Genomic DNA, 10,236 nt, shown 5'->3' with positions numbered 1-10,236 from the left:
AACCGTAATCTCAGTTTGAACTGATTATATAATTAATTGTCTTTGGGGTCTAGCTGGACGAAACATCGCTTTCTATCCCGTGGACACGGGCGTACGTAAGTGCAAGGTCAGCGGTCTACCGGTGAAATGTATGTAACACAATCTTTGTGACCAAATGTATAAAACGGCCTAACGTAGTTTATAAAGTGTTACGATGTTTCCTATAGATGTTCCATATTTCTTAAACATCCAGTGTGGCCGCTCAAAGGTATGAATTATATAGCACTCTTAGCTATTTGCTCCATTTTTTTCAAAGTAAGATTGAATGAAAGAAGTCCTGGTTTCATTTTATTCCATATTTACTGGTGTTGCGACCGGTTGACAACGTAAACTGACCCGTGTAAGGTTTTTGAACTCCGCTAAAATCTTTTGACACTGCTCCTAAAAGATAGAAAACCAAGGAAAATAGTCTTATAAGCATAGGTCATGCACAGGCAGTGCCCTGTAGCAAGAATTAATAAACCATTGTTGTTTGAAACGTTTTCATGTTGTGTTTATCTGAGTTTTAGCATCGGAATGCCGTGACAGAAAAGCTCAAATTTTACTTAAGAACAACTTGTAATTCGCGGCCTCAAAAATTTCCTTCTGTGTTGCCCATAGTTTTACTAGCGGATTTTATAAGAAGAAATGATGCTGTTTCACGTGGTGTAAATCTTTATCCTCAACGCCATGTACCAGTTGATGATTTTAGCCTCGCAAATTTGTCGATTTGGCATCACGAGAAATCGCTCAAAAAATTGTAAATATTGAAAACTCTTCTAAATATTTAATTTTCACTTCAGATGAGTAACATACCATACATGATGTCCATATTTATGTATTTTATCAGACTGGATGTTTTTCGTTTGGAACAAAACTGGTTTGATTTTTAAATCATCGTCTTCGCAACATGTGGTGTTAGACACCGAAAACCCGGTTCAGGAGCGGTGAATTCAAGATCATAGCCTCACATCAAAAATAATTATCGGATCGAAGTAAAACATGTATTTCTTGCAATAGTTTACCGTGGGCTATGTTGTGCATTTTTTTGAGAATTTTGAATTGTTCGCTCTTGCACACCTCTGGTTGATATTTACAGACATCCGCTCTTAAGAGACGTATGAACAGTCGGTTATGGTGACAAACAACGGTTGGCGAATTTTTTATTCTTAATTTTTTTAAAATTTATCTTAACGATTGCATGTCAACTTTGAACAGGATCATGCTGTTCGAAACAAATAGTTCAACTGAACGGAAACTTTCCTACAAATAAATATAAGGTTTCACTGGTCGCTCAAAATGATATAGTACTTGACCAACCTTATGTCCTGATCACTGCCATCTAGCTTCCAGTGGCCAAGGACGATCATCTCTAAAAATGCAACAGGGACAAACACGTTACTTGGGGTCATTATCCTGTGTCCTTGCATGCATAATGCTTGTACAATGTTAAGTAAATCTTGGTGTTAGATGAATAGAAAAATGGCCTAAACTAATTAACGGGGGGGGGGGGGGGGGGGGCTTCCGATCCCTTGTCTTAACTTGTGATCCGGTCTAGAAACGCTGAATCAAAGAAGTTCTGCCAAAAATAGCAAAGTTTTATGTTCCGTGTACGTTGGAGTTTATATTTAAATGCAATCTTACTAAGATAGAGCATGCTTGTGCATTAATGTTTACAAATTGACCTCAACGGTGTAATGCACAGATACCTGGTGGAGGCATCCCGCAGCATCTAAAAGTTTCAATACAGTGCAATTTTTTACAGGCTCCCTTATATACACCGGATAGATAGGACCAGTCTTGACATTTCCTCCAGCCTGTTTTTGCTATTGAAACCGTCATATTGTGATCATAGCAGTCCATGGGGACGCTTTTGAAGTTTCTAGGTCTGCAGCATGTTGCTTGCTTGATGTCATGCAGCTCAGTCCCAGTATCACTGGAGCGGTACAATCCTTGAAGAAAATATCCGTAAGGACAGACAGCCCAGGTGTGGTTGCTAGGTTTGGAAATAAAAATACAGTCAAGAAAAATGCGGTTAAATGAATATGAAAATATGAACCTTAAATTTGATCTTTCACCCGCAGTTCAAATATTCGTTCCGTATATAAATGTTCCGCATTCATTTATCCTTCACGGGTACATCACGAACTTACAATATGACCAATGACAAGCCCCCAGTTTGCAAGCCTCCCACGCAGTCGTTTTTAGGGGACTCGTATTACCTCCTCTCCACAAACGCCTGCTTACCCAAGCACAACACAGTGAACCTTCTAAAATCTGGAAGGTTGACCTTGACCTCAGAACGCCTCTCGCGGGAACGGTGAAAAACATCACGGCGGAGACAGTACTTGACCGAGCTTACGTGAGCTTTCATCACACGTTTAAAATTTCTCGGTTTAATGCCTATCAACTGACTCAATCAATAAGTTTAGGACGGGAAATAGCGATATTTTCGTCAATTTTCTGACTGGTTACGCAAAGTCGCCTTAATATTTATCAAACTTTGCCTTCAATCTTGTCGACCCTGTCGGTGTGGAGGAAACCGAAATAATACCCGATGTGTCGGTAAACTTTTAAGATTTTGCAGTTGAAACTCGCGTTGTTGTTGCAATTTGTTTGGGGGCACGGGCGATATTTTCCAAAAGGACCCGACCACAACTTGATCTGCGTTTAACTTTCTTTTCTTTCGTTTAACTTTCCGTTTAATAGTCTTCAATGGACTGATAAATACTGCAGATCTTCCCTTGAGTAAGTCTCTTGTGGCACTACGTACAAAGAAACAAATCTGCTCCAGAGTTTCCGCATCCGTAAGAGGTGATATCTTCACCGATTGTCAAATCGATCAGGCGGGGAAGATCGATTACACTTTCCCCAAGATTTTGAGTCTACCAGCAGATAACGTCGCATAAGAAGCGCTTGTGTCACATTTTATATTTGTTTTGGCGTTTCAGCCATTACCAGCCATTCCAGAAGTGAAAATATATATATATATATATTCCAACTTAACTCCCTCATCTCTCAAGACTGTACAAGCGACTGTACAAAGCGGGAAACGGAAGCGGCCTTTGTAACCAGCAATTACATTTGATATTATCAGACAATGACTCGATGGTGATTGGCCAGGGTGCTTGGGGAGTGAAACAATGGGAAAGGAATGTGGCGCTTGGGTAAGCAGGCATTTGTGGGGAGGAGGTAATACAAGTCCCCCAAAAACGACTACGTGGGAGGCTACAAGTTTGCTTGATAGTCTAGTTGGTAGTGCACTGTACCGGCATAGCAGAGGTCTGGGTTCGAATCCCGTTCAAGTCTAAATTTTTACTTTCTTTTCGCAACCCGTTAGTTGAGTAAATAACCGCGGAGGGTCTTTCTTCTATTTAAAATGCAGTTAGCTGCTTGATTTTTAATTTGATTTCAAAAGAAACTAAATCGTTTAGTTCAAAGAAAATACTCGCACCACGATAAAAACGGAAAATAATTACATTGGTGCTCTATCTAATCAACAGCCCAAATCACAGATCCATGGCACCAATAAAACTAGACCAAGGACAAGTATTAAATTATCTCGGGAATTATTTGCTGCCTTAACGACAATTAAGCCTTGCAACTTGACAATTGAGCTTTGCGGTAGAAGGTTCTTCAATACTTAAGACTAATTTAAAGTCACCTATTTTAATGACCTGCTTAGAGAAGTTTTCCAGTCTGCTGTTTGACAAACAAGTGTTTGATCTTTGTATTCCTGTGGAGGTGTGCAGCATCTCCCTTTTGTGACATGGTCCATGCCGCCATTAATTCCAGACGATTTTGTCCAGACTCCATTCAGGTATCTTCCCAAGGAGCAATTTACCCATCCTGGTTTACTTTGAAAATTAGCTTCAACACAGCAGTTATCTCCTGGAACCAAAAAAAATCAGCTGTTGCTAAATGCGTCTAGTAGTATAGTTCCGTACTACACAATAAGCCGAAAAGTTTTTTTCTTGGTTTCTACCAACGAATAGCTTTTACCGGACTTGTGTGCCCTTTCAGACAAGTCTATCCGAAATGAGCTTATTTAATGGCAGATAGTGTTCCTTTGGTAAACTCGAATCAATTCACGTGGTTTGCCCAAGTCAAGATGCTAGCTGGAAAATAGAATATAATAGTTCGCCCGCCAAAATTAACTCTGTATTTTAGGCCAGTATATTGTGATCAGAGAACTATTGAGACTAACTATTGTCTAATGCTTTTTAACTTAATTTCCGCGCTGCTTGTTACATGAACTTCTGTTACCTTGAATGGACTTATATCATTGCTAGACAGTATTATTTTTTTTTCATTTAAAGAGAACTTTTAATTTGGCAGGAACTGATGTTAAAAGAACCATCAAAAATTACCTCCTAGTGTTCTGAATTTCCACACCTCGCTGTCCGTGATCGAACTCTCTCCATATGAATTAAGAGACGTAACTGCTAATTCATATTCTTTCCAACAGTAAAGGTGCAGGATGTAGCTTGTTGCATTTCTATTAACGGTAACCGAGCTCCATTTGCCTTTGTTAGCCTGTGAAAAGATTTCTCTGTAGTAGACTTTGTACTGCTCAACTTGACAGACGTCTTCCAAGTGAGGCTGCCATTTCACTACAATGGCTCCTCCTTTAACTTCACTGACGTTAGCTTGGCCGATCACTGGAACACCTAAAAAAGATCCATTAAAGGATATTTGTCCAATCGTCTCTATTTGTTTATTAAATTGCAATTTTATCATTGTTGTCAAAGTGGAATGCTACCCTCAAAGACAAGGGCATTGTTTCACCATAATAACGATAAATAAAATAACATTAAATTCGCCTGAAATGTTTAGCAAATCCTGAGAAGTTTTCATGATCCATAAATAGGGCACAAGTATGAAATGAAAGGAAATTCGTTGCCACTTTGTTCATGGCCGTGAATTCGAATAGCATTTGAGTTTTAAATGTCTAACACTGTCTTTTTGTGCACAAGAAAAATTGAGCTCGATTAGCTCCATCATTTTTGTCTCTTTAAATGAAAACAGCCTTGCAAGTAAATATATTTCTTTTAAACCTTAAAATGTGTATAAAAATAAATTACCTCCTACTGTCCTGAATTTCCACCTCTCGCTGTCATTGATCGAACTCTCTCCATATAAATTGACAGACGTAACTGCTATTTCATATTCTTTCCAGCAGTGAAGGTGCAGGATGTAGCTTGTCGCATTTCTATTAACGGTAACCGAGTTCCATTTGCCTCTGTTTGCCTGTGAAAAGATTTCCCTGTAGTAGACTTTGTACTGCTCAACTGGACAGGCATCTTCCAAGAGAGGCTGCCATTTGACTGCATAGGCTCCTCCTTTAACTTCCTCGATCTTATCTTGGCTTTCGATAAAAGGAACACCTATAAAAGATAAATAGAAAGATAATTAATCAAACGTCCCTTTTCGTTTCCTAAATCACATTTTTCTCGTGGTTCACAAAATGGGATGCTATCCTCAAAGGAGGAGCATTGTTTAAACAATTTTACACTTTTTTTAATTCAACAAAATAACATGAAATTACCTTGACATCATGTATGTCTTTTGTCTTTATAGCAAGTGTTAAACAGTTTTATTAGTCCAGACATAGGGCACAAGTATATAATAAAACGACATTCGTTGCCAGTTGCCAGGCCGTTCATGAGCGTGCATATGAATTGCATTTGGTAGAAATACATTTGACAGATTGTTTGAGTGCTCGATCATCCAAAATACACTGTTGGAAACGTTTATCAGTGTAAATGCATGGCTTATGATAAGAGTAACATTTAGGTAGTATAGTTTAAGGTATCCAGGAAATCCGCTCATAATACCAATATTTAGTAGAGGGAAATATTTAAAAATTACAACAAATAACGAGATTCGTCAGAAATTAGGAAAGAGTATCAGCTGTTACCCTTGAGCTGATAGAACAGTTGAACTCGGGTCTATCCGAGCCTGATTTGAAGCTGGTACCTTCCATCTCTTTTAAAGGCATTAATTTGGGTGCAACGACTTGTGACATCGGTATCTAGAATAACTGTACCCAAATTCCCAATAAGCCAATCAGAACTTAAATAAGTAAAATAAAGATAAAAAACTCAAAGTAAATAATTTTTCATTCATCTCTTTTTGCGTCGTACGTTGTCTCCGCGGTATTGTTCTCTTCGCGGGCCTCACGAAGGAGGCCTGACAGATTTATCACTAAAAATATCACCGTAATTTGGTCTGAATTTGGGTACTGGAAATACCTAACCCCTGGGTCGAGCCACAATATCCATGGCGAGACCAAACTCGCCTCACGTGCCAGGAAAGCGTTCCAAAACGGTACGATTAGGTATGACAGTCATACGTTACCAAAAGACTATGGCGCTTATAGCCTTATTGCACAAATCCAAAGCTATCAATCAATCAAAACTTATAATTTGGGTGGTATTAAAAAATTCAGCTAGCGCTAATTCTGCTTATGCCAACAGGAGGAGTTCTAAGTCTTCCAAAGTTTTATTATTCCATAAACGGGGCAAAAATAAATGTCTAACACTGTCCCCATGCAAAAGAGGAATTTTTTATTGAAAACAGCCCTGAAAGTTAACATATTTATTTTAAATTTGAAAATGTTTAGTATTTATCACTAGCCCGAAGTCATGAACCTCACACCTCTTAACACGTTGATTTCATCCAGCAACAATGCCTCTTCAAATACGTAAAGATCCATCACTGATCCGTGGAACTGGTGGTTAAGTGTAAGTTCGTCATTACCAATCATGAAAGGCTTCCCCGTGGGTCCGTAGAATATTTCCTTTGGAGAATACATCCTCTTGCCTACTTCTTTACCGTTTGCATAGATTGTCACTTTCCGGGTGACATGATGCCACGTGACTGCAACATGTGTCCAGTCAATCAAAGAAAGGTTGGTACTTTGCAACGACCACCAATCGTTGTTTACGGTGCTGTGACGATAGAATACAATACTTTGATTGGCAGCACTAAGCAGAAACTGCCCGCGAGGGTAATGCCAGTCTCCATAAATCACCCCCATATCGCTCCATTTCGTTTGCTTTATCCAGCAGGAAATCGTGAAACTGGAACCACTGAAATTCACTTTAGGGACAGAAGCGAAGAAATTCGATTGGTTGAAAATGGGAGCTTTGCTGCCGGGACACCTTCCTTCGATAAACGGCGGCAACCCACTGAAACTAAAGTAGCAAGGAAAAATTTTTAACACTTGTCCTTGTATGTAACAAGGTAGCATAGAGCCATAGTTAATTACATAGTTAACTATAGTGATACCTTTTTATGTACATTTGTAGATATAAATGTTTATGGCGAACACTGTACTACAGAAACGGAAACCCACTAACCCAACAATACCGGTTGAATACAATAGACCATTTCCGGGTTGGTTTGAACGTCATTATAAAAGCGAGGCTTTAAGTGCAAGGTTTTGTTATGAAAATAAGTTTTTACTAATATGCAAACAAAACTAATTTTCATATGAAACGTTTTGCACTTAGCGTCGATTTTATGGTGAGGTTCAAGTAACTTGGATAGTGCCTATTCCTAAGAGCTTTGATATGAAACACTCTTATAAAAATACAAGTTGCAAGACCAACCTTATGTTCTGGTCTCACCCATCCAAACACCAGTGGCCAAGGACTTTGTCCTCTAAAACACAAGATTACAATGATATTACTTCAAGGAAGTACTAAGCAATATTATCGCCAGTTATAAGAATCCATGGGGAAAAAATGTAACAGAAACAGGAATTGCAAAAACTTTAACTGTTAAACAGTCACTCTTAAACAGGATTCCTGTTGATGTATAAACTTCTGCTGCGAATCTATGAATCTATGAATCTATGGAAATTTTCATCAGTTTTTCGTAAAAGGAATCTAAATAGTAAAAACTAGCCAAGATCTGTAAACGTGTCTTTTCAAATTGTTTTTGCAATCCTACTGCTTCGAATTATTTTATTCCTTCTTTTGTTGGAAAGATACGCATAAACAGTTCCTGTTTTAACTATTTTGAACCAAAGTTCTTTGGTAGAGCATGGATTCTGGTGTAATTTATTTAACTTGTTATTGCATGGTACTTTCCCTGGATAACTCGTCAAACCGATTGCTAACTATTCAGTTGCTATGATTATTGACCTTGTGCTCATAAGCGGTTGCACTGCTATCTTAAATTGCATATGTGATTTCAGTCCACGCATTTCTGTTTAACGTCTCTTGGTAATTCATTTCGTTCACTCCCTCACTTTTTACTGAATTATAGGTTTACTGGATATGATTCTAGGATGTGATCAGCGTTTCATCACTCTCCTGCATGTGATTATTCCAAAAAAAAGTCTTTTTGGTACAAAAATATTTTTTCCATACTTAAATTCCTTAAGCAGATCACTGATGCATCTTCATTGTGGTCACAATTATGGTTTCTCCATCCAATGTGCCGGCAATTCGTCAAAGAACTTTCATTCCCTACGCATTGTACTTCATCCAGCCATATGGGGCCACTCCCCGCACCAAACTGGGCGTTTGTTGGAGCACTAAGGGCCTTATTGAACCCAAGTTCATGACAAACGACATGCGCCTCTTTCATGTCCCAGTTGTCGTCACAAATAGTTCCCCAGGTGCCATTGTAGGAAATTTCTACTCTTCCTTCTCCTTTCAATTTTCCATTAGCTAGTCTCAAATAATTACCCGCTGCAAGATCAAAAGTAATTGCAGACTAAAAGGAAAAAAAATAGTCAATTCAACTTGGTAAATGATATTTGTTGTATTTGTTGCTTAGAAGCTATGAACAAAATTGAAGTGGATCGAGATCCATTTTAAGACAATTGCAAGAAAGTAGAAGAAAGTTTTTTTCCCACTAAGCAGCGAATGTGGTAATGGGTGATGTAAATATTTCAATTATAAAAAGTCTTAACATCCAATGCTATGGAGCATCGGTATGAATCTTGAAATCGTTCGAATTGGACTTAATAACTGCTATTTTTCAATACCTTTTGAAGTAAGCAGATCAGTCGTTGTACGGCTTTTGCAAAGATTTCCTGGTTTTTTCTCCTTTTAACTTCAGAGATAACAAAACTGCTCCTGATCTGTCATTGTTTCATCTGATCAGCTTCCATGCGTCAACAAAATATCATTCCTGGGCCTAGGCTTAAGCTCCTTGTTAGGGATGAATCTGTATAAGCTCTAAATTCACTTTAAATAATAATAATAATAATAATAATAATAATAATAATAATAATAATAATAATAATAATAATAATAATAATAATAATAATAATAATAATAAAAATAATAATAACAATAATCATCATCATCATAATAATAATCGTAATAATAATAATAATAATAATAATAATATTAATATTATTATTATTATTACTATTATTATTATTATTATTATTATTATTATTAAAAATTTATATAGCGCGACTTTCCGTCAAATGATCAAGTGCGCTGTACATCATAGGAAATTAAGTTGTTAAGCTCTTTTGTTCATGGTATTTGCCCAGATCAGCTACTCGTAACGCTTGCTAACTACTCAGGTGCTCTGATTATGGCCCAAATTTGTAATGATTAGCGGTTGCATTGTCATCTTGAATTACATGTCACTTCAGTGCACGCATTTCTTTTCACAAGCTACTTGGTAGTTCAATTTCGTCTTGTCACAGCAGCATCTGCCTCTTCTTTCCTTTTATAAAAGACATAGCGCTTCTTTTATTTTTGATTTTAAGGATAATATATTATTTATCATCAGCGTTTAATACAATTAATTTCCCTTGATCAGATTATGCAATAACAAAACACTATTCTCCTGCATGCGATAACTCCAAAAATAATTATTTGGGGTACGCAAGTATCATTGTCATACTTAAATTCTTTAAGCAAATCACTGATGCATCTTCATTGTGGTTACAGTTGTGGATGTTCCATCCATTGCGCCGGCAACTGGTCAAGGAATTTTCAGTGCCCACGCACTGCACTTCGTCCAGCCATATGGGGCCACTTCCTGCACCAAAGTGCGCTTCTGTTGGAGCACTAAGGGCCTTGCTGAACCCAAGTTCATAGCAAACGACATGCGCGTCTTTCATGTCCCAGTTGTCGTCACAAATCCGGTTCCCCAGGTGCCATTGAAGAAAATTTCCACTCTTCCTTCTCCTTTGAAGTTTCCATTTGCTAGTCTCAAATAATTACCCGCTACAAGAAA

At 37.9% G+C, this 10,236-nt stretch overlaps 2 protein-coding genes across 2 annotated transcripts in view; both read right to left on the bottom strand.

The window, feature by feature from the left end:
* LOC146464336 (uncharacterized) overlaps positions 1-7,204 on the bottom strand; it is a 114,099-nt gene extending 106,895 nt beyond the window's left edge. Inside the window, exons 1-5 of the mRNA XM_085129852.1 lie at positions 6,679-7,204; positions 5,103-5,405; positions 4,389-4,688; positions 3,696-3,909; positions 1,728-2,014 (exon numbers count right to left, since the gene is read on the bottom strand). Of these exons, the coding sequence (XP_084985978.1) occupies positions 1,728-2,014; positions 3,696-3,909; positions 4,389-4,688; positions 5,103-5,405; positions 6,679-7,060 (1,486 nt within the window). The 5' untranslated portion in view covers positions 7,061-7,204. The remainder of the gene's footprint in view (positions 1-1,727; positions 2,015-3,695; positions 3,910-4,388; positions 4,689-5,102; positions 5,406-6,678) is intronic.
* LOC146464335 (scavenger receptor cysteine-rich domain-containing group B protein-like) lies at positions 7,125-10,142 on the bottom strand. Its single transcript, XM_085129857.1, has 4 exons — positions 9,901-10,142; positions 8,400-8,723; positions 7,635-7,686; positions 7,125-7,217 (listed from the first exon to the last, which is right to left on the bottom strand). Exons 1-3 carry the CDS (start codon positions 10,118-10,120, stop codon positions 7,649-7,651), a joined length of 582 nt encoding a protein of 193 aa, XP_084985983.1. The 5' UTR covers positions 10,121-10,142; the 3' UTR covers positions 7,125-7,217; positions 7,635-7,648.
* Between the last annotated feature and the right edge of the window lie 94 nt (positions 10,143-10,236).

Source organism: Pavona decussata, unplaced genomic scaffold (genome assembly GCF_977016875.1).
Source record: "Pavona decussata unplaced genomic scaffold, jaPavDecu1.1 SCAFFOLD_164, whole genome shotgun sequence".
Taxonomy (NCBI): Eukaryota; Metazoa; Cnidaria; class Anthozoa; order Scleractinia; family Agariciidae; genus Pavona; species Pavona decussata.
This window is presented reverse-complemented; position numbering and strand designations above follow the sequence as displayed.